This window comes from Euprymna scolopes, chromosome 6 (genome assembly GCF_053919585.1).
Source record: "Euprymna scolopes isolate OS-2025 chromosome 6, ASM5391958v1, whole genome shotgun sequence".
Taxonomy (NCBI): Eukaryota; Metazoa; Mollusca; class Cephalopoda; order Sepiida; family Sepiolidae; genus Euprymna; species Euprymna scolopes.
The window spans coordinates 139,717,838-139,742,998 of record NC_136487.1 but is presented as its reverse complement, the minus strand read 5'-3'; the positions used below and the strand labels follow the sequence as shown (position 1 = coordinate 139,742,998).

Here is a 25,161-nt window from a genome sequence, read left to right as displayed (position 1 = left end):
TCTTTTGTTGCATTTCACTTAGTTCTAGATTTGAAAGCCAACCTCTCTTGAGAATAAGTCTCGCTTAGTCCGCAATTGTTAGCTATTATTATTATTATTATTATTATTATTATTATTATTATTATTATTGTTATTATTATTATTATTATTATTATCGTTGTTATTGTTATTATTATTTATTTATTATTATTATTTTATTATTATTATTATTATTATTATTATTATTATTATTTATTTATTTATTTATTTATTTATTTACTTATCTATTTATGTATTTGCTATATGTGTGCTTACAGGATGCCATTCAAAATAAGAAACCCAGTAGAATTGTCGGAAGCAAAAACTGTTACCGAACCAGAGACGGAATTACGACCCCCAGATGGTGATTGGGGTTGGGCCGTATGTTTTGCAGCTTTTATGACCAATTTTACGATAACCGGAATGACAAGTTCAAGTGGGATAATACTTTTAGCACTGCTTGACCTTTACAATGAATCAATTTCCAAAACCTCACTTGTTGGATCAATCATGGCTGGCGGTACGATGTTTGGTGGTAAGTATAATGGAAAAAAAACTCTATTAAAACAATTTAAAGTAGATAAAATGTGTAAATATAATGTGCATATAGAATGTGTAAATAAAAGGACAAGGTGTATTTGAGTGTGTGTTATGATAGGACGAGGAGTTACACCAGCACTATCACATTAACCTACAAAGGAAGTAGTCCTGATTTATGTCCCTATTTCTGAAGTCCTCCTACCGATCCCCATAAACACCGCAGAGATTTATACACATGGTATGGATATTGTGGTTACACCCTTCGTAAGTAATTCATAAATTAATAGCCCAACCGTTAAATTCCCGCCCGTTGATTCGAAAAATAATAAAGTCTCCCTTACAACATTCCCACTATTCTGATTAAGTTAATCAGATTGATCCCTTATTCCAGGTTACAATTCTATAAACTAAAATGAACGCGCAACCGATACAGGAGGTCAGCATTTTACATTAAATAAAGCGATTACTGAACAGCACTGAAGTATTGCTTCTAACTCCCTCTTTATCCATCTCTCCTTCTCTCCCTCTCTAAATTTGTTCAGAGAAAGAGAGAGAGAGACAGAATCAGAGCAAGAGTTATATCTGTTTTGTTTACATTTAAACACTGTACCGAAACAGGAGAGAGAAGAGAATAAGACAGTGGGAGACAGTGAGAGAGGGAGAGAGAAACAGACTGACAGAGAAATATAGAAAGAGACAGAGAAATATAGAAAGAAAGACGGGGAGAAAGAAATAAAATCATCGTAATGAGAGAGAGAGAGAGAGAGAGAGAGAGAGATTACATCATCATGGTGGAGCAGTAGATATCTTGGTCGCGTCGCAATTTATGGATTTCATGTTCACTCATATGTAACGAATGGATTGTTTTTTAGTTTGAAGTTTTAACATTTAAACAGGGTTACACCTTGTGATAAATACGTATAACATGTCCTCTTTTTCTCTTTCTTTCTCAATTAATTTTATTATCGAATTCAAACAGGTTTATTGTCCCCCACATTTTATTTGTTTTTTTTTATTATTGAAATGAAGCGATAAACCTTCATTTGTTTTGTTTTTTTTGGTGGGGGGGGTTTACTTGTGTTTGGGGGGGTTAGTTTTATTTTAATTTTGTTTTTTCTTTTTTTGTTACGGTTATAGGTAAAATAATTAAATCAATTACCGCAGTTAGTAAAAAAAAAATGATCAATACACGAAAAAGATTTTTTTTCATTTCCTTAGGATAGGATTCCATCTTTTCGTTCTTAAATAAATTTCTCCTTCTTTATAAAACTTAGAGACGAAGTTTTTTTAGTATCGGAGGCCGGTAAGTAATCTGTTAATATAACCACAGATTCAACGGCTAAATGGATGTTTTTTTTTTTCATCTCTCTCCACCCGGGTTGCCTGCTATATTCTGATATTGGAAATAATTTTTTCTTAGTCGTTTGAATTTCTACTTTCGATTGGTCGTCGACTTTTGATCACTGTCTTTTTGATTGTCCAGTCGGCTTTCGCTGAATATTATCTCATTTTATGCTTTCTTAGAATTTGCCGTCTTATTAGCGTCTATGTTTGACACCAAAAACTGGACTTTTAAACAAGGCGAAACTATGTAAACAATTTCTTATTGAAAAGATAGCACGCCTTAGTATCTCTTGACTGGTAAGTATTATGAGAACTTGGAATTGTTAAATTTACCGAGGGTGGGTAGGAGGAGAAAGTAACACGCTCTAATTTGTGGACAACGTTGGACCGTTCTTCTGTAATAAAAATCTGATACTCGGATTTGATGCCATATATATAGAGACATGCTAGTCTCGTCAAATCTCGCTGAACGAGAGGTTGGGTGTATAAAATATGCTACACTCGGTCTCTCTCTTTGGTAGTTAATGTTTTGTTTACAAACAAAAGACACGAGTGTTTACGTTACCAGTTTGTTAATAAAAGGTTGCTTGTAAGCAACGACGCCATTTTGTTGCAAGCGTTAACGCCTTTTCTGCTTCCTCCCAACTCGTCGGTAAGATAATTCCGACAGTATATTTATAAGATAGAATGGGTACACTATTGTGATATTTTCAATTTTCCAACATTAATTGTTTTTCTTTTTACGTTAATTACTTAAAAATTAAAGATGCTCGAACTAATAATTTACAAATCAAACCCAAAAATATATAAAATTTTAAAGTTATAACAACAAGACTTAAGTGTAATATTTTCTAATCACGATGTCATCGTGACCTTCTAACTGTTGTTTGTTGTAATCCAAATGGATATGTTTCTATTCATCAATCAAACACAGGGAATATGCCGTTGTTATTAATCGTTCATAAAAATGAGATAATTCGATGCATGGCGCTCGTAAATCATCTGACGACCCGCTTCTTTCAATTAATTATTTCATGATTAAATTAAATAAATAAATAGATTAGTATTGGACCAGCAAACGCATCATTGTGTTACACGTTTACTTAGATAAATGTATATCTTTTATTCATACAGAAATAATTAATTATTGGACTTTCCACAATATAATGTATCCATGCACGACCTGACACGGATACATTTGCAATACATAAAAACTAAAATAGCTAGTACATATTTTAAGTTGACAAAAATACATGCCTAAAAGAAATTGGTATTATTAATTTAAAAAAAAAGCCAGTTAATTTTTCCTTCGTATTTCAGGTCCCTTGACTTTGGTGTTAATGGCTTTTAAAGTCAGCCATAGACAGGTTATTATGCTTGCAGGAATCGTTTCGTCTGCATCAGCCATTGCCAGCGCTTTTGCACCCAATGTAGAAACGCTGATCTTCACATACGGAGCTTTAGTAGGTAAGAAAAATATACCTATCTCTAGCAAAGTTTATTTATTTTTCTTTAAAATCGATCTTCATCACTCTTTCCTTATTTTCAATAACCTTTCTCTACCAAATCATCTGACTACTCAAGCTGTTATTTTTCTACTATCATCTATTCTTTCAACGTTGTCATGCCATCAAAATGTCTTGTTTTGCCCACAATGCCTATAAATACTATCGTCAGATGTCTAAGATCTCTCTTAACTGGGGCTTGTCAGGACATTTTCCCCTATATACAAGCCCTGACTAAATATTGAAAATCACATAGTATTCTCAGCCCAAATAGAATCTCTTCTATATGGATAACCCACACTGTCTTTTACAATAACTGATGCTCCTTCTCCAAGTGATGTTTGCTCAAGAAACAGCACGAAGTTGGATACTCCACCAGGCCAGATGACGTCTTGTCCTTGAATCCAGTACGACAAAGAGAACAAAATCAATGATATAAGTAATGGTATATTATAACATATTAAAATAGTCAATTGTAGAGAATAAAATTATATTCTAAACTTTCTTTACTGACCTAATGTTTGAAAGGTTAAGGGAGAACTGGAATAGTCAAATATCTATATATTTCATAAAGAGTTCAAGTGTTAGCCCTTAGAATGGGAGCCCATTGATTTCTGAGAACTTTGACTGAAGTAAAATGATCAAAATTTAATCTTATAGTGAGTTTATTATTAGAAATGTTTAAGACTTGAATCATGCATCCATGATATCATTCCGAGATAATTTATCTCCCTGTCACGCATGAATTCAACCCTCACTAGCTTAGTTTCATTTCGATACATCATCACACTACGTATACATGACTGGTGGACTCTTATCATGGATTATTATGGTAACACTCTGCTGGTTAATAATGACAAACGTTCCCTAAGATTTCACCTTCCAAACAACCAACTACTATCTGCTTCTCCCTGAGCTTCAACCATAAAACCAATATAAAAAAAAACTTCTGGACAACCTCAATAGATTCGCTATCCCGAAACAGTGGAAAATACGTTACAATTAAAGCATTCTACTACAACGTGTAAAATAGTAAGAGAAAAACCTTTTTTTTATATATATAAAATTTCAGCTTCTTTTCGCTTCTTGTTTTTGCTGTCATAAAGAAAAATAAAGGCTCAGTGACTTTTACTTTACACATTGTGTTATTATCTTTATACTGTAATGAATATGATACGGCTTTATTTATCGTTTACTCATTACAAGAAGTTAGTAAAGTCTACTTGAACAGGTTGTTGAAGTCATGATGCGCAATCGTTTAGATGTGACAACAATTGAACTAATTAATAAAAGCAATAACATTATATCTGAGATTCGATGTGAATGGATTGATGCGAAGTGCTTTTTCTCGACGAAATTAATGCGGTAGTAAATGAAACTCCTTGAGGTGGTAAACAAGCCCCACTCATCAAACAGACGTCTTTTTGTGTTGATACCGAAAACTCAAGAGGGAGAAACGATTTGCGTACATAACTTTTATACGCGAAGACACTATACTCTAATGTAAAATTCCATTTTGTTACTTATTCTTGTTACGATGTTGGCCCGGTAAACGCTGTTTAACCCGAAATTATGTTTGTAAAACAGAATGTTAATGTTGCAATGTACAAAGAATGTTAATTGATAGTGGAATTTAGAAACAATATACTGCAATGAACATAATACGGCTTTATTTCTCGTTTACCTATTACAAGTAGTTAGTAAAGTCTACTTGAAAAGGTTGTTTTAGTCATGATGTGCAGTTGTTGAGATGTGTCTACAACAATTGAAATAATTCGGAAAAGAATAACATATCGTCTCAGATTCGATTTAAATTAAGTGGATCCATGCGAAGTGCTTTTTCTTATCGAAATCTATGAGGTACTAAACGAACGCCACCCCTCAAACAGACGTCTCTTCGTGTTGATAACGAAAACATTAGAGGGAGAAACGATTTAAGTACATAATTTCTTATACATATTGCTATAACATTCCTCTCTAATGAAAAGTTCCATTTTGTTACTTATTTTTGTTACGGTGTTTGCATGAAAACACTGAATAACCTGAACGTATGTTTGTAAAATAGAATGTTTATGTTGGAATGCACGAAGAATGTTAATTGATAAGAGTAGAATTTAGGAAGAAATCAAGAATTTTAGTATTGATAAGTTGATAGATAAACAAGAATAAGTTTCAAACATCACGTGATGGTTATGAGTGATACATTTTGATTACGTCATGAGAAGAGAGACGTTTTTGTACACGTAGGTTTAAGAGTTGAGATTCTGAGTTTGTGAGAAACAGTCGAGAGAGTACGATGGTGACCGATTGATAATGGCTCAGAACACCCCAGAAAGCTGTCGGGTCAATATAGATAAGATATAGATATTAAAACAGCGTGCATCATTTACAATGAGGAAACAGCCGGAATAAAGTTGCCGAAAATACGAACGGGACTTCTAATTTCTTTGAGATGAGTTTTCCTGCATCTTTTCCAAGACCGTCAAAGCAAGACTATAATAAACCAGGTATGTTTGGCCGATGTTAAATCCCCAGAGAATTGTTATCCGACCCTTATATTGTCCGTGTGTTATATCTCTTGGCATGCATGTTATATACACTTAACATCTCATAGATGATTCCAATACATCACAAATGACAAACTATGTTACATGTACACACGTTGAACAAGTATTAGAGACATGTCACACATCATTAGATTTATATATACTACATTCAAATATTACGTGGAAATTGCCGTTTTTAATCTAAATTTACATATTGCTACATCAACACTGAATAGGGAATCGACTACACTTAATTTAAATACAAGCGTATATAATGTATTTATTAGTGCTTGGTAATTATTGCTTTGTGATAGCAATATATTAATACGATAGCGTGTGTGATATTATCTGTGTCACGCTTACATCCGAGTCGTTTAATTGTTATGTAATTCGTTTCTTGTAATAAACAATTTTGCCAAGAATTCTTCATAAGTTTTGGTTTCGATTTCGATTAGAGCTGATTGCACTTAAGTCAACTATTTTTTTATAAATAATTTTACCAAGAATTCTTCATAAGTTTTGGTTTCGGTTTCAACTATAGCTAATGGCACTCCAATAATCTATTAAAAAATAATTTTATCAAAAATTCTTCATAAGTCTTGGTTTCGGTTTCGATTTTAGCTGATGGCACCTTAGTGATCTATATTTTTATAAAAATTTTTATCAAGAATTCTTCATAAGTTTTGGTTTCGGTTTCGATTATGGCTGCAGGCACTAAAGACACACACACGCACACGCACACACACACACACACACACACATATATATATATATATATATTCATATTCATAAGTTTGGGATTCGGTTTCGATTCAAGCTGATGAACCCAAGTCATATAGATATTTTTTTTCATTTTTGAAATTGCAACTTTATAATATATAAAAATCGATAAAACATTAACTCTATAATAATATATACGAAATCTGTAAATATTAAAATATCATATTTAAGCTATTTTACGACCTGGCCACGCCAGGCATCCCTGCTACCTTGGACAGATACTTTTGCAGTTTTAACAAAATAACTACAATAAAGTCAGAGCGTCCCCATTTACGCTAAATATATACAGAACGCCAACATCAATATATTACATATGAATCAGTCCCTTGTGGAATTTCAACAGGTCCCTCTATTCTCCTATTCTCATCTTCGTTTGTATTTCGAACACAGAGATCTTTTTTTATCGACTCGTGATTTCAAAAGTAAAATAAAAGTATTTATGTGCCATAAGCTAGAATCGAAACCAAGACTGTAGCATTCAAAACTTGGTACGTTACCACTGTATCAATATTACGCGCAAATTAACCGGCTAAAATTAAAGGCTAAAAATAAACTAAGATAAATGTACAAAATGTATAACGATTTTTTCAATTTTGGTCCATTTTTGAACCATTAAAAACAGTTTTAACCGGCTAAAGTCTCAAACATTTGAGGTTCCTACCGCCGCTCTGAGAGTTTCGGGGGAGATAAAGTTTGAAAACATGAAGACAGACAGACAGAGGTATAGCCGTTTATTTATTATATTTCGAACTAAAACTTTTATTTAATCTACGGGTTAAATTTTTCTCCCTTCGTCGGCCAGTACAGGATCGTGTTTTCTTTTTATTTATTTCTTAGTTGCAGACGTCTATAGTGAAGATTGAACTTTTCATTTCCAAATGATTGATACTCAACAATTTTTACCGAAGTTTTATTTACATTTAATTGCGTTATACTACTATTGGGAAAAGTATTGGACTTCCTCTCACTCGTATTGGAGAAAATATAACAGATGTTCAATGAATCGTTTAAGATTAATCGTTTTTACTATTTGGATACAATAGTTGTTAGATTACTCAACTTCGAGATATTGACCTTTGTTATTATATAGATGTGTTATCGTTTGCGATTACTAGTTTTTTTTTTATAAATAAATACTCCATCAATGTATAGTTTTAGATACCAGCCACATTTTGTGTATACATGCTAAGAGAGTAGTGTCCTGTCATAAGAAGTTGATTCAATCTATTTAGTTTGTGTAACACTATAAAATTTTGATCAAGCATAAGATCCGAGGAATATTCAGGTTTACAAATAAAGATTAAAAATGTGTCTGTCCATTTATAAATAACCTAGTAGAACGCTGAAAAAGAATACGCTGGAATACGTAAACATTTAAAAAGATCAGCTATACTATCTCCTTTTCATTGTAGGGCTATCTTTGGCGGGTGCCTTTTTCTCTGCAAATGTGGTCTTGGGGTGTTATTTTACTACAAAGCGAGCACTTGCACTCGGGATAGCAAACAGTGGTGCAGGTTGTGGTGCGATCGTACTAACTTACCTCACAGAGAAAAGCATTTCATACTATGGCATGAGAGGCACGTTTTTATTAATTGCTGGCATATTCCTAAACTTGAACGTCTATGGAGCGTTGTGTCGTCCACTCAAACCAGTCATCAAACAAAGATTTAAAATTCCAGGTAAGTTGAATAACTTTGTTTCTCGACGCAATCAGATCCATATAAAATACTAACAGTATCTTTACAATTAAATCATCTTTATTTAATACTTTATGCGGCATAATTACGTTGAAACACCGGTTTTGGTCAGATCTTTGCACCTAAATAATCCCCGATTATTTCTTCTTCTATTCATTCAGCAAAATTTTCCCCTGGGTCAACGGATAAACGTTTTCTGTGAGTCAGCGATTTCCAAATTTTGTATCCTCATTGCATCTAAGTTTTTTTTTCGGCTGACCAACTTTCCTGCGATTTATGAAGCCATGCTTCTGCAATATTTTATCCAGCAGAATAGATGTCCCATATTACCATACTAGTGTATTAGATTCCTCCTTAATATAATCCTATGCTTAGCAGTACAGTGCTTTAAGATCCTCTGGCCTGATGTGTTACATCTTGTCAGATTTCAGGTCTTATCATGGATCTGTCATCGCACTTCACTGGCGAGAGAAGACACAGTACTCACTACCATATATCATGACAGTTGTTATACAATTTACTTCGGATACAGAAATGGACAGTTTGCGATGTTAACAGAAGAAACCGGTAAAATTTCGCCCAATCTGCTTTTACGATAGATATTCTTCCACTTACAATGGTAGATTACACTCGAATGATAAGACACCTGATTCCACTGATAGCGATTTGCATCTGGGTTTAAAAATGTCACTCACTGTCTCGGATCATTGTGATAAATAACATTTTAATACTAGGTATGAAATTCTGTTTCGCCAATCAGATATAGAAAATACTAGTCTGGGTGCCTGGCGTTGCCCGTGTGTTTGGAGGTTTGTGTTGAGCAAAATATAAAAAGATGGTAGTAGGCAGGCAGGCTCGAACTCGTATTGCGAAGGAGGAAAAGAATGTGAAAAAAAAAACGTGACGTCTTTGTTGTTGCGTCTACTGCAAAACCAGAATTGACGAACAAATTAAGGCTAGTAAATCGAAAAGAGTCGATAACTTTCGAGAATATCTGCGAAAAAAAACGACCCCAGCTTGTAGAAAACTGCCCCGTTAAGGGTGAAGGAATTAATGTTTTTAGCCGATTTTTCGATATGTGTCGTTCGAAAATTCGAGGTTTAAAACGATACCAGTTTCGTTACGTTTCGCTGCGTCTGTCAAAAGTTTTAGGCAGACATACAAACATACATATATACATACATTTAAACAGACAGATGAGATTTATATTATAGATTATGACATTTTAACTACCGAGTATAAAAGTTTTTAATATTTTGTTTTTGTATACGTTAACTTTTTTATATTGCATTACCGAATTTCCGCTCTATCAAGGTCGGATCAGTAAAATACGATAGATTTAAAAAAAAATTTAATTAAAATTCTACTCGATAATTTTTCTTTATTTTTGGAATAGGTACATTTTTGCCTGATACGTAAATATATCAAAGAGTTTTCCTAGAAACACCAAGACTTCTTCAAAGAGCCAGAAGATTGTCTGGTATGCATGTAGTTCCCACCATTGAGCAAAGGTATTCGGTAGATCTGCAACATTGCATATTTTTACTCCTACAATAAAAGCAGCAAAACGCAAGAGTTGAATACGAAGTCGGTACGATTTAACACAGAACACTCAAATGGATAGTAACAGAAGCAACATTGCCACTTTCACTCGTTTAATTTGTGGTTGCACGTCAGATACGTTTCTGTTTGTCACATACAGAGGACGACGGTTCAAACTATTTTCATGAAAACCAGATCAGCTTCATATCGCTTGGCGTCTAACTTATTGGAGTTACAGACGACAATGTTACACTGCACCTATCACGCGGAGGAAAAGTTGAACTCTTGGATTTTTGTTGCTGATTTGTTAATTGTAATGTTCATAAAATCATAATGTGTATAAAGTACTTTTACTGTTAATGTTAAACTGCCATTGTCCATAAGTGACCGATATTGTAATAGAGTTCAACTAATAAGAAAACACAATTCTCAATGACGTTTTCCATGCAATTAATCTTTACTATTTTAGAAAGTCGACGGAATTCTTCTGACGAAAAAAAATCTGTGACAAATCTTGGCTTCATACCTGAAGATGAAATCACCAGTGATGCGCAGTCAGAAAAGAGTGTAAGAATTTAAACATTTTCTTTTAATTTGATACTATCTTACCTGTGTCCCAACATTGCCCGGGAAAGTATAATAACCTAAAAACTCCATGCATCAACGCTATTGTAAGCAACATATAACTTAATTGCTTATGATTCGGATGGATGCCTTATGTTTAATGTACAAATTAAATATGAATTTTCATACAATAAACTATAACTCAGTCAAAAATAAACAAAATATAATTATTTCTCATAATCATTTCAACATATATTCTAGTTTTTATGTTCGCTTTTTATCAGCATCCTTCCATGTACTTTAGTTGTGAGTTGTGATTTGAAAAGTTATGTGCACGTATTAAACTATATAAAATGAAATTGGCCAGCGATTGATTTAATTATTGGTAGTTAGGTTGAGAAAAAAAGTTAGAGAAAGAGTGTGGCAGAGAAAAAGTAATACGGAAAAACAATGTTTCTCTTTACATAATTTATTAAAGAAACCCGATGTGACCCTAGAAATAGAGGAGTGTTTATCCATTCAAAAACAAAATTATACTATGAAATATTCTAGTGTGTTACTTTAAATAGTTAAAACCTCAAAACATATCTCGCATGTATTACATAGAAAATTGCATGAACAATATAAAAATTCAGAATGAAATGCTTTATAATAATCTTCTCCCTTAAAAATTTAATAAATTTCAAATCATATATTAGAATGTTGGCATCTATTCGTTTGTTGTTTTAATTTAAGTGATTTTTTTTCTCTTTACGATCGTGTTTTACCACTCGTTTGAGTTGAAATAAAGACTATGTTTACATTACATCAATTATGCAAAAAATTACACATACTGCGGCGTTACAGCTTTTTGGTTGCATTGAATTAGAGTACATCTACGGAATGTGATTCGATGACGGAAAAGAATTCCAAAAGCTAGTACTCCATTTATGGATTCAAATTTCAACAGAAAAATACGCCATTAAAAATCGATGTTCATATTATGTCCACAATAAAGAACTATTATAGATATTATATCAACCTTCAAGAAAGGAAAGAAACCGATTTGGTTTGCAACAAGCTGTAAGCTAAAAAGTCCCATTGATCTCCCCTGTTCGTCCATTTTCTATTCGGCCACATTTAAACGATAAATAATTTTTATCGGAATTACAGAATGTTATCGTTTAACAATCTATCTATTCTATTATAGGCGCATGTTAAACGTGCATCAAGTAAGCAAATAATTATACATATTGGTTGATTTTATTTTATGTTGATTTGAATTAGCACGTCCACGGAATGTAATTCGATGATGGAAAGAGAATTCCAAAAGCAAGCAGTTCATTTATGGGATTTAAATTTCAACAGAAACATATACCACTAAAAATCCATGTTAATATTATATCCATCATATGTCTTAAAGAACTATTATAGATATTATATCAACCTTAAAGAAAGGAGATAAATTTATTTGGTTAGCAACAAGCTGTAAGTTAAAAAGTCATATTCATTTTCCTGTTCTGGATTGTTCTATTCGGCAACATTTAAACGATAAATGAATCGGAATTACTGTTCAACAATTTATTCAAATAAGATTTTATTTCGTCATAAATAAAATGTTGATTATTTACAATTTATGTTTTAAGTAATACAAGTAACAATTTTTAGTGAGGACTATATATATATATATATATATATATATATATATATATATATATATAAAGTGAAAATGTGTGCGTGCGTGTGTCTGTCTATCTGTATGTCTGTTTGTGTACATTTTCCTACACAATATCTCTGTCACTTTTCAGTCTACATAATCGAAATCTGATATACAGAGTACTGAGATTTGGGAAAATCTTTGTAATCCGTTTTCGAACAGAAATTTGACTGTTAAAGAGGTCAATGTTCAACGACTTGAGCTTTGAAAATTCTACCAAACACCTCCGCTAATTTTGGGTCTAAACACTTGACATTTTCGATATAGGTTCCTTGGCCATGGATCTAACTTAATAACTTGATTTGAGCTCAAAACAGTAAATGTTAAGGGGTCATAATAGAGGTCAAAGTTAAAAAAATTGACCGCTTTGTTTTGCTCAACATACGCCTCCAAACACCCGGGCAACACCGGGCTGAAATGCTAGTATACACACACACACACACACACACACACACACACATATATACATATATATATATATATATATATATATATATATATATATATATATATGAGCACTTTGAACCATGACTGAAGAAGAAAAGGTTTACGTTCAGAAGAACCATTATTTTTATGTGGGATAATGCTCCCTCACATGCAGCAAACAAAAGCAAAGAGTGTTTGCAACAACTGGGGTTCTCTGGGCTACGGAAGATTGAGTGGCCTGCGAATTCACCAGATTTGAACCAAATTGAGAACCTTTAGAGTATGACGAAGCGACGGCTCTATGCAAGTAGACACCAATTTAAGGGCAAAGATGAGTTTCGGATGCTCTCCAAGAGGTATCGCGAGGAATACTTGTTTACGAAATCACAAATTTGACTAATTCTGTGGATCAACGTCTTTTACAGGTTATTCATAAAAAAGGATCGCATATCCCTTACTAAGTATGTCAACGTAGAAATTGCTATGTAGTTGTTGTGTTCTAAGCATTTTTCATAGTTCATTGAATGTTTGGAAATTATTTCAATAAACAAGTTATGGGTATATTGTGTTTTTTTCTCAACCTCGTTAATAACTTGACACACTGAAATCAACAAATATTCCTATCTTCTGCCATAGTTTCGCTAATATTGCTTTAAATACTTTTAAATACTTTTATTTCCTGACTTTTATTATTGTAAGCACCTTCTTAAAATTTCATGGATTTTTATTCACTCGTTCGTTAAATATTAAAAAAACGTAAACTCGTTAATAATTTGATATGCAGTGTATATAAAGGTTTTTATGATGTCAATTTACCTAAAATATTTAATAAACAAAAAACTATACAATTACTACCAAATGAGTTACAGACAAAAGAGCAAAAAATAATAGTTACATATAAACTAGGGCCAACAATACGCAATAAGGTTTTCAATTATAAAAAAACGGTAGAACATATAAATATAAATGATAATATTATAAATATTCCAGAATGTGAATGTAATTCCTCTCCTTTCTGTAATAATGAGATAAAACATGTAATTACAGGAGATTTAAAGATAGTAAATAATTCTAAATTAAGAAAACTCCTTAGTAAAGGGAGGTCCGAATTATAGAAAGCCTAAATGCCTAAATTACACTAAAGAAGTAACTAAAGCACTAGAAGGTTTTATCATGCCTATGGTAAATAAATATAAATTAGCACAGTCTACGTTTGATGTATGGAAAACTAATATACTTGAATGCGTAAATGAAAAGGTTAAACATATAAAAAAAATTTAAACACCCTAGAAAAACCAATCCTCTTTAAAAAAATTCAGAAATACTGGAGGAACTTAAAATACTTCAAGACAAGTTTGTAATAATTCCGATTGATAAAGCGGAAAACAATATAACTTTTATATGTAAAAAATATTATATACAACGTTTATTGATAGAAGTAGGAATTATAGGTAACGTTTCAGATACCTATAAAGTAAGTAATATTAATTTAGATAGCATTATTCTGAATAATAGTATTATTAGTGAAAAAGTAGGATTAAAGTTAGAAGAAAAAACAAAAATCTTCCATGTATGTATTGGATACCTAAAATGCACAAAAATCCAGTTAGTGCTAGATTTATTGTAGGTTCTAAGACGTGTATCACTAAACCTTTAAGTAAAGCTATATCTAAAATATTTAAATTCATTTTAAATCAAATAAATAATTTCCACCAGAAAAGAAAATTCTTTAGTAATATAAATCTACTTTGGGTAGTAAATAATTTCTAACCAGTGAATGAAAAATTAGATTAACTAAATTCTAGAATAAAAGCAAAATCTATAGCTACTAATGATTTTAGTACGCTATATACTAATATTCCACACGAAAAACTTATAAAAGAATTAAATGATACTGTAGATTTAGCTTTTGAAGGTGGAAAAGGTAAATATATAGACTTTTCAAACTAAAGATTTCTGGTGTAAAAATAGAAATAGCAAAACGAGTGTTTCTAAAGGTATATTAAAAATACTTATAAGTCATCTTATTAAAGAATGCTATTTTCAAATAGAAATAAAATATTACTCCAAACGATAGGCATCCCAATGGGATTGGATCCTGCACCATTTTGGGCAAATCTGTATTTACATAAACTCGAGTATATATATATATATATATATATATATATATATATATATATATATATATATATATATAATGTCATCACAAATAAAAAAAATGATATATCTAAAACATATAACTTTCATGGGTGTAGAAGATTTATAAATTACCTTATATGTATAAACGATAATGATGAATTCGAAAAAAATAAGAATCTTATATATCCAGACGAATTAAAATTGAATTGTGACCATAGAGGACAACATGCTACATTTCTGTATTTAGATATTAAAATTGAGGATGGGATTTTTCTTTATAAAATATTTGATAAAAGAAACGCTTTCCCCTTTCAAATAGTACGTATGTCGCATAAAGATAGTACCTACCCTGTTCTTATGTTTTATGGAACCATTATGTCAGAGTATTTTAGAATAGCTCGCGTTACTTTAAAATTAACAGATTTCATACCACCAGTTTCTAGCTTAGTAATAAGGATGATAAAAATAAAATATTTAAACAGTTAAATAAAGCATTTGTTCGTTATTCTGATGCTTTTGAGTCGTTTAAGATTAACCAGACTATATTAAAGAAAATCCAAAACTATATTAGCAATGTATAAAATGTATTTATAATTACATATAATAAATTAAAAAAAATGTATATATGTATAAATATTTTTAACCTTTATATATTTAATTTTAAGTAAATAAGAATGTAAATATACAAAATACTAATCATAGTGAGGGTGATAAGTAGTTAAATGGATTAATCCTAATCTTATAAATACAAGACTGATCAATTAAAAAATATATCTATTTTTATTTGGAAATTGGTGAATCACACAGGTAAGAAATTAATTTTTATAGCATGAAAAGGTTAGTAATTGCGATTAAGAATAGGGAATTGTATCAAATGTTTGTAACATATCTTCTTCCTAAGATTAAGGGAGGTGGTGTTTGATCAACACTGCTGGGGAGCCATGATGTAATATACTGTTTTGTTTTTAAATCCCCGAAACAGTGTTTCATGTTAAACAACTGATGATCCCTTAAAAAATAAATTATTAGTACTATAGTAAATTCGAGAGCGACTTGATGCAGTGATTTCAGGTGATTAAATGACTTACTGACTAGCTGGTTTTCTAACGATTGATAAAAAATATTAAAATTTTTTTTCTGTATAGTTTTAAAGGTTAAAAACCTCAAAGACTATATATATATATATATATATATATATATATATATATATATATATATATGTGTGTGTGTGTGTGTGCGTGCGTTTAAATATATTAATACATTACATTCCAGTGACCAAAGGAAAACATCAGTCCACAATCATAAATTTCTTTATTTTTTCTTGTTTTTATATTTTTATTATTTTTATAAAGTGAGTGGCTATATTTTCTTCTTTGTTACACGGATATGGAAAGTAATGCATGAATTCCATCAAGCAACTCTTCAGAGACAAACAGATATCAGTATGAAATCAAGATATATATATATATGTATATATTAAAGCGTTTAAAAATCCCATTGCGTCAACTAAGTAATTGATTTCTAAATTATCTTTGTTTTTGATAATATTTACAATAGTTTTGTTGATTCAATTATAGGTTCCTTCATCCGAATATATCATTGAAGAAATCGAAGAAATTCCCAACACATTACAGATGAGGAGATTATCTGCTTTTTCAGAGAAAACACCGAGTGATTTTGGAGAACTAAAATCTACTTTTGCCGATAGATCGATGTATAAAAATAAATATTTTTATTTATTGCTTTTTACATTTTTATTTTGGTCAGGTAAGTCATGAGATACTTCTTTCTATTTTCTATTTACTTTGACATATTTCACACTTTCTAATTATTATCTATTGTCTAATAGATTCTGTGAGATTTAAGATAGTTTCATATGTATGTACTAGAATAATATCCGTCCCAAGATAGGTGAAATCAATTTTGATCTCAGCAACTAAAATACTACTTACATGTCAGAGACTAGCAACAATAAGTGTTAGGTGGATAGGTTCTGACCAAGAAAAATAGCAATTTTCATCTTTTGACAGAAACATCGTTTGTGAAATGAAAGGACAAAAAGACAAAATAACGGAAACATTTGTTAAAAAGCCGCCGAAAGTAAACCTAAAGTCAAATTTTCTACTCTCCTTTCTCCAACAGAAAAGTTAAACAACACATTTAAGTTTGATTACAATGATTAAAATGAAAATGCCATGCTATTAAAACTCATGTCAACAATCTTTATTTTGACTTTCCTGAAAATATATTACACTAGCAGGAAGGCCGACGTTGTCCGGGATGGAATGATGATCAACGAATGTTTCACAATCCTATATTTTTATTGCCATCGAAATTAGTAAAATCGCCCATTTTTCAATCAAATCGAGTAGTTTCCTGAGTTGAGGACCTATTGCAGGGGGCCAGAAGGAAGCTTCACATGTCTGTACTTAGTGACTTCACAATAAATTATAGTCTACATTGCACTGTAAAAAACCTACTCTTGATTTCATAAAATTATTTTTATACATGGCTTGAATTAAAGTTTAAAATGCAAAAGTCAAGTATCATGATTCAATTGAGCTCTAAGCAGAAACATGCATTTGAACATGCCACTGTCATATCAAAGAACCTAATGTAGATTTTGCATGCATGTCATTTCTGCTTGTGCGATAATAATGGTTTGAATTTAAGTTTAAAATGAAAAAGTTAAATAGTATCATGGTTCAGTTGTTATTTGAACAGAAACATTCATTTTGAACGCGCTCCTGTCTTATTAAAGAAACTAATGTTGATTTTATATGCCGAAGCTTTCTGCTTGCGTGGCAATAAAACTTCTCAAATCCACTTTTGATGTTAAGCTATTTAAGGTGTTGTTATGTTACGCGCTTTCTGATGTTAGTCTGTATAATGTTTTGTGATGTTAGATTGTATTTGTGATGTTAGGCTGTGTAATGTTGAGAAAGATCTTTGAGAATAGGTGTCAAGGCTGCATAAATTTTTGTAATGTTAGGCTCTATAAGGTTTTGTGATGTTAGACTGTATAAGGTTTTGTGCTGTAAGGCTGTGTAATGTTGAGAACAATCTTTGAGAATAGGTGTAAAAATCGCCTTTATCGGATTTTTTGGATTATCGATTATCGATACTTATTGAAGACATTCCGATAGAAAACCTATCTAAAAACATTGCCAGAGGCATAAAGTACATTTATGTGAAATTTCAAAAAAATTGACCCGGACGTTTCGGAGACCATAGGAAACGAACACACACAGAGGAAGTTCCTTTTATATGATAATAAAGATGGCTTTTTCATAAAATAAAACCTTAATGAAGGAGAAATTGAAACAAACGATTTTTTCTTAGTTGATGAGGAAGAAATTTAATGCAAATCTGAAATATTTTAATTATTCGAATTTCAAATGAAAATTGTGATTATTTATTTACCCTTAAATTGCATTTCAAATACTTTAAAGATACTGAAATTCATGGAACATTTATTAATTGATATATAAATACATTGTTTGAAATATAAAATAAGTTGAAGGTATTGGGATTTTCATCGCATACAAACACTCATTACGAAATAATAAGACATGCAATCATTATTTCTTTCACGAAATAGTGCGGTTGTGGTTACACGTTATATATAAATGTTGGTACGATGCAAAAGATTCCGATACAATTACCGATTCCGATTTTTTGAAAATTTCTAAATATAGAGTTTTCTGGGGGGAGGGAGTCGGATAACAATAAAAACCTACGTAATGTGTTCACATATTGTCATAAACGTACAAATACACTTGTGGAGTGATCTAGAGATTTCAGTTTTACTTTTAGTTTAAAATCAATAACTATTATGAAAAGTTAAGTTTTTTTTTTAACAAAAAACAAACAGAAAGTAATTAAAAAATCGTATTTTTTTAGGGTTTTTTTTTTCATCGGAGAATGGTTGCAATTTTTTCCGATTCCGATACCAATTCCGATACAGATCGCGACACCCCAAAAAGTTCCGACTTTTTCGATTCCCAGTTCGGATTTCGATTAATACTCCCAGCACTACATACATACATACATACATACATACATACATACAGACAGACAGACAGACACACACACACATACACGTACACACACAGATCCCCATATATATATATATATATATATATATATATATATATATATATATATATATATATATATAGATGATAGATAGACCTCCAATCTATATATATATATATATATATATATATGTATATGTATATGTATATATATATATATGTATATATATATATATATGTATATATATATATATATATATATATATATATATATAGATAGATAGATAGATAGATAGATGGACCTCCGATCCCGATAGCACATAGCCCTCTACCCGGAGGATCAATATTTTCAATCCTCGGTCGAACATTAACAGTTAACATGAATTGGAACAAAAGCATAGAATATATTGTCACGGCTGCTGCAAAGAAAGTGGGCTTCCCCTACGGTATTAGAAAACTTTTCACGCTTACCAGCATCCTATATTTCTACAAGGCATCCACCGGTTCATGTACAGGGTATAGTTATCACATCTGTGCTTGTCTAGTATAGTTATCACATCTGTGCTTGTGTTGTTTCTGGCCTTTTTAACCTTTTTTTTTATCGTTATTATCTATACTACACGTTTGCCGATTCATTTTCTATGTTTTCATGACGAATTCGTTTCTTTCTTTATCTTTTCAGTTGGAGATTCATTGTTTATATATTATCCGTCTTATGCGAAAAGTGTCGGACTTAACAGAGAACAGGGCGCTCTCGTCGTTTCAGTGTTTGGGGCTGTTTGTACCGTAAGCCAAATCATTACGGGAATTCTTGTTGATGTTTTACACATTCCAAACATTTACCTTTTTTCTGCATCATTATTTATCATGTGTTTGAGCATCGCGTTCATTCCATATTGCCAAACATTTGCAACAGTCGTTTTAGATGCAACAATAATTTCTATGAGCTATAGTAAGTATTGCATCCTCACGTTTTATACTTCTTGCTAGATGGTCAAAGAGAGATATCCCATGAATGAATAAATGCAGAGTTATCTCCCTTCCATCGATATTCATTAGTTGCGCCTGGCAGCCAGACAGACGAATCGAGAAAGACTGAAAACAAGATGGCCGCTACAGACATATCGTTCCTCTAACATCCGTTATGAACATTTAAATTTATTCTATATTACCAATAAATAATGTATTACAAAAATGCATTCTGTGTTAAGGAATATTCATACCATTTCAAGTATGCTTATTCTAAATAATCTCATACACATCACTTCTAATATATAATGTATGTAGCACTCTGCTTAATATAGAGTATTAAGGTTTCACACATGAAGTAAATGTCACAGTGTATAAGGATTATTTGATACTGGAGATATTCATAATCATACCCTACTTACAAAGAGGGGAGATATAACATATAATAAATATTTTTCATTGATATGCATATGATATGAATATAAAAAAGAATAATATACAGAAATTTAAAATAATATAATGGAAGTTTGGAATCAAATATCACCTTGCTTTATTTCAGATCATTAGAAATCATATTAGCAAGTTTCCCCTTCATCAAGATCAAATGTTACGGGATATATATATATATATATATATATATATATATATATATATATATATATATATATATATATATATATATATATATGCAATCGAATCCTAGATTTCAATAACCATTTCTTTATTCAACTTGCAAAAGGCTATATACTTGGTGGTGCGTTTCGTCTATACGTGAGAAAACACAACACAAATTAGCCCGATCTTATAATAAGTATATTTTAACCTGCAAGGATTTTCTCAAAAGAGGAAGCTAATCAGGTTAGCGTCTGACTAAAAAAATGGAGAAAAATTTGGAACGGTTCTTGTATAAAATTTAAATAAAATAAATAATTAAAATAATAAAATTAAATTAAAAAAATAATAATAAATAATAATAATAAATAATAAAATAAAATTTTAAAAAGAGACAAAAAAGAAAAAGGGGACGGAATGATGTAGAGGTTAGAAAAGGAGGAATAAAAAAGTAGAAAAAGAAAAAGTAGAAATAGAAAGATAAATAAATCGTAAGTAAAGGGGAAAATGAACACAGAGCGAAAAAGGTTGAAAACGACATAAAAAAATAAAAGAACAAGTATACGAGTAGGTAGATACCAAACATGACACAGAAAATACACGCCAGCTGACATAGAGAAGAAATGTTGAACGTCCAAACTAGATAAAAATCAGCCCTTGACTTTAACTGAGGGAAAAATCACTCTATTTTTATCTTTTTTATTTTTTATGTAAGTTAAAATTAAAATTCCATTGGAATTCGTCTTGGTGGGATAAGGATACATCGAAAAATAAAACAATAGAATGGTGTAGAATATCTTACCTCTGTTTCTGTCTGTCTGTCTGTCTGTCTCTCTCTCTCTCTCTCTATATATATATATATATATACACACACACAAATTTAACACAAATGTATACAACTACACACATATACAAATACATTCGTACACATACAAATATATATATGTATATGGAGAGAAATATTTTGCATTCATATATATATATATATATGTATACATATATATATATATATATATATATATATATAAATAATAATAATATCCATTCACGTGTAATCACTTTTTTCTTCACCATATTCCCTCTGTTTCACTTTTTTGTTATCAAGTAAGATTTTTGATTTACTTGTTGATTCATCAAATAATTTTGTATGCAAAATCCGATCCCGCATTTTGCTAATTCCTAGCCTCTGAGGAGAAGGAAAGTATTTCTTCGAAACTCCGCGGATTAAGTACTATCCACTTATCAAGTGTTTCCTTTTCAGATTAAATATGTTTTTAACTCTTTTTCAAAGTGTTTTTTAACATGTTTTATTAACTGTTTGCTCCTATATATATATATATATATATATATATATACATACCTGTAACAATCTATATATAAAATCTATCGCTCTCGCAAATAAACTGTCTATATCTCCTTGTGTTTACGAATGCTAGTCATTTGTCATCTGTCTCTGAATCCATCGATGTACACCCTCAAATTTTATCTATCTATTTACATATCTACCTACCTATTTATTACTCTATCGCTATTATTGCATCGGTTTCTCTATCTCCACTTGTAAATTTACTCCTGACTATCTTTCCATTTCTTCGTCTAATTCCCCAACTACCAGTCTCTTTCCCTCTTTATATCTAATTATCGTGCATATATCCATATGTCTTCACCTATCTATATTTCGATTCATCTATTAAGTAAGTATTACTCTCATCTGCGAATAGATTTAAGTGTAGAAATGGAGATGGAACTTTTCCAAACACCTACTATATGCATCATTTCGAAGGAAAACGTTATGGTAATTTACCCATGCCCGCATGAATTTTCCAAACTATAAATCATTGCAAGTACTACTCTTAGAGAAAGTCAGTATTCCAGTATGCAACTCTGACAATTGTATGAAACTATCTCGCTGCTACCTTTTTTATTGTATATTATTGTATTTCTGTTCTTTATATAATATATTTGTCTATTCAATTCTTTTTGTGTGTTTATTTCATGCTCTTAACAAGATCACTACAAACTGATGACGAGGTCTGTTGAGAATCATAAAAGAGCTACATAAATATCTAATATTCGTTCAGCATTAAACAATCTAATCACAGCCATTAATATTTTATTTTACTTTTTGTTTCTTTATTTAAAAGTTGTTTTTCATTTGTTAATCTAGTAGTAATTGGCTATCAATTTTAGCACAGAGAAAGAAAACACCAGTTCAAAAATATATCCCAGTTATAAATAAGTTGGTAATTTAGCCTGTAATCACAAAGGCTCAGCTTAATAAATCGTTATAAAATAATATATTACTCGAAGTTTAACTAATGGGTTTCTGCACATTTATATATTACAGGTTGTGGAATAGCGCTTCGTATTGTAATGGTTGCTACAGTTTTAGGAGTTGAGAAAATGTCCGCAGGTTACAGCATCTTGTCGTCAATGATTGGAATTGGATATACAGTCTATCCACTCATAACTGGTATGTAATAAAAAATCCTATAGTCTTATATTGAATAATTTGTTTACGGGACCACTACGGGACTTATGCCAATTTATAGGCTTTAGTGTTACCAGCTTCTCATACATTTCGGATTTAACCTGAATGACTCTACGTTCTCCAATATTCCTAAATCGGAACTTAACCAGCAAATCAGTCAGTTCAAGAATTCCCGGATTTCCATTACTCATTCCTTTCAGGAACAGTCATTCGACTATTTGGATGGCTAACAAAATCTATCTGTTATACATACTTGAGTTGTATTACGATTCTCCGTTAACTAAAGTAATGAAGCTTCCGGTTTCTCAATTGATTTGTTTTTATTTAAATTACAATCGTTTTAATTTGAAGTTGATATTTTTCATTCATAGATCAATTTTTTAAAATGTGATGGCAAAATGGCGTAAGTTTTATAATAAACAATGAAATTGTGTTATGAGTTTTTAATTGGTTTAAGCACCGTTGTTTATTCAAATTTATTTCATTAGAATTGAATGATGATCAACGAATGTTTTACACTCCCATATTTTTATTGTAATTGAAATTGGTGAAATGGTCCATTTTTCAATCTAATCGAGTTTTTGGCTACTCTAGTCAGGGACACATCGCAGAGCACCAAGGGGAAGTTTCACGTGCCTCTCGCAGTGACTTAATTTAAAATTTTAAAGTCAAAAGCCATTCTTTTATTCTGCTCTAAACAAGCACATCCATTCTGAAAGCGCCCCGTTCAATCAAAGAACATACTCCGGACTTTATATGTCTAGTCTTTCAGCTTGTGCGGTGATAACAACTGAAAATGTAAAGTGTCAAAGTGCAATTTTGCTTTAAACGGAAACATTCATTTCGAACATGCCTCTGTTATATGAAAGAACTTACTGTTGTTTTTATATGTCCAGCCTTTCGGCTTGCGTGATAATAAAACTTTTCAAATACACATGTGCTCTTTGGCTGTATAAGATGTTAACTTTTGTCAAAATCGTTCGTTCCTTTTTTCATCGAAATCTATCTAAGAACACTGCCAGGCATATAAAGTACCTTTGTGTGAATTTTTCATAAAAATCGGTACAGCTATTATCGAGTTCATAGGGAACGAACTCACACACAGACACAGATAGTTCTTTTTATATAATAGTAGATAGAGATTTCGATAGAAATCATTAACCAATACGGATGTAATATACTTAAGAGCCGTGAACTCGAAAAGAAAAAAATATAGAAATAAATTTCAGTAAACACAAGTCAATTCCTTTTTATTAACCTGCATAGCCGTAAAAGGTGAAAATCGATTGTAAGTTTTATTATCTCCGAGTATGTTATAGTCATTTTTTACTCAGCGAAACACGTGTAAATTAAAATTGTCCACAAATTTTAGACAGAAGATAATAAAAATAACCTTACACTATTATTAAGTCCGGTGGTGACCTTGCCAATCACACTTTGGGTTAATGGTTCGCTATGTCTTTTTTACTATTTATTAAAGAATGTAACAATAACAATTACACACATGGATCATTCATGCTAAACTGTTACGAGCAAAAAAAAAAACAAAACAAAAAAAAAAACAGAATTCAACACCATATTGTATTGAAACAAAAAGGACACTTCCAAGCACTTTCAGAAGATTAAAACTATACAGAGAAGTAGATAAGCAGTTTTCTTGCGTTTGGTAACAGTTATATGTTGGACGTATTTTCCACATCCATTATGCGATGCGCCGTTAAGTATATTACATCATTGTTTATGAATTGAGGTAAATAAATCACATTCATAGGAAACTAATTATTATGGTTAATTATTTCATGAAAAATTTTATTGATTTTGTTTATTTCAGGAAATATATACGACATGACACGCTCGTTTGCGTTCGTCTTCAATCTGGATGCAGCGTTTGTTTCTGTGGGAATCCTCTTATCATTTGGACTCGTCTATGCACAAAAGAAAGGAAAATTTTACAACTAAGGAAAAAATAAAGTTTTACAGATTATTTCTTTCCTAACGAGCATCCTATACGTATCGAGAGTGAACAAACATGACCAGCGGAAATAAACTGACTGTAATGTTCGTATAAATGGAAAGAGAAACTGCATCAAAAAATTTTTATATGACAATGAAATTTATTCACATTAAAACTATTTACTCTTTATTTAAAAGGAAAATACGACTTTGTTATATATTGATCGTGACATTTCATTATTCTTTTAAACATTCATTTTAATTAATTCCCTATTATATTTTTTGGTTTTCTGATGGGATGA

At 31.1% G+C, this 25,161-nt stretch overlaps 1 protein-coding gene across 1 annotated transcript; it reads left to right on the top strand.

The window, feature by feature from the left end:
- The first annotated feature begins 297 nt into the window (after positions 1 to 297).
- On the top strand, positions 298 to 24,865 carry LOC145278256 (monocarboxylate transporter 9-like). The gene is made up of 8 exons (XM_080130547.1): positions 298 to 553; positions 3,223 to 3,369; positions 8,146 to 8,412; positions 10,442 to 10,539; positions 16,375 to 16,564; positions 19,517 to 19,786; positions 22,763 to 22,888; positions 24,738 to 24,865. The coding sequence occupies exons 1-8, from the start codon at positions 298 to 300 to the stop codon at positions 24,863 to 24,865; spliced, it is 1,482 nt and encodes a 493-aa protein (XP_079986673.1).
- The last annotated feature ends 296 nt before the right edge of the window (positions 24,866 to 25,161 follow it).

Excerpts from the sequence above, each read along its gene's own strand:
- LOC145278256 (XM_080130547.1), top strand. The coding sequence starts at position 298 with ATGCCATTCAAAATAAGAAACCCAGTAGAATTGTCGGAAGCAAAAACT. Across the intron at positions 3,370-8,145 it reads CACATACGGAGCTTTAGTAG|GGCTATCTTTGGCGGGTGCC; the intron begins GTAAGAAAAATA and ends TTTTCATTGTAG. Across the intron at positions 19,787-22,762 it reads AATAATTTCTATGAGCTATA|GTTGTGGAATAGCGCTTCGT; the intron begins GTAAGTATTGCA and ends TATATATTACAG.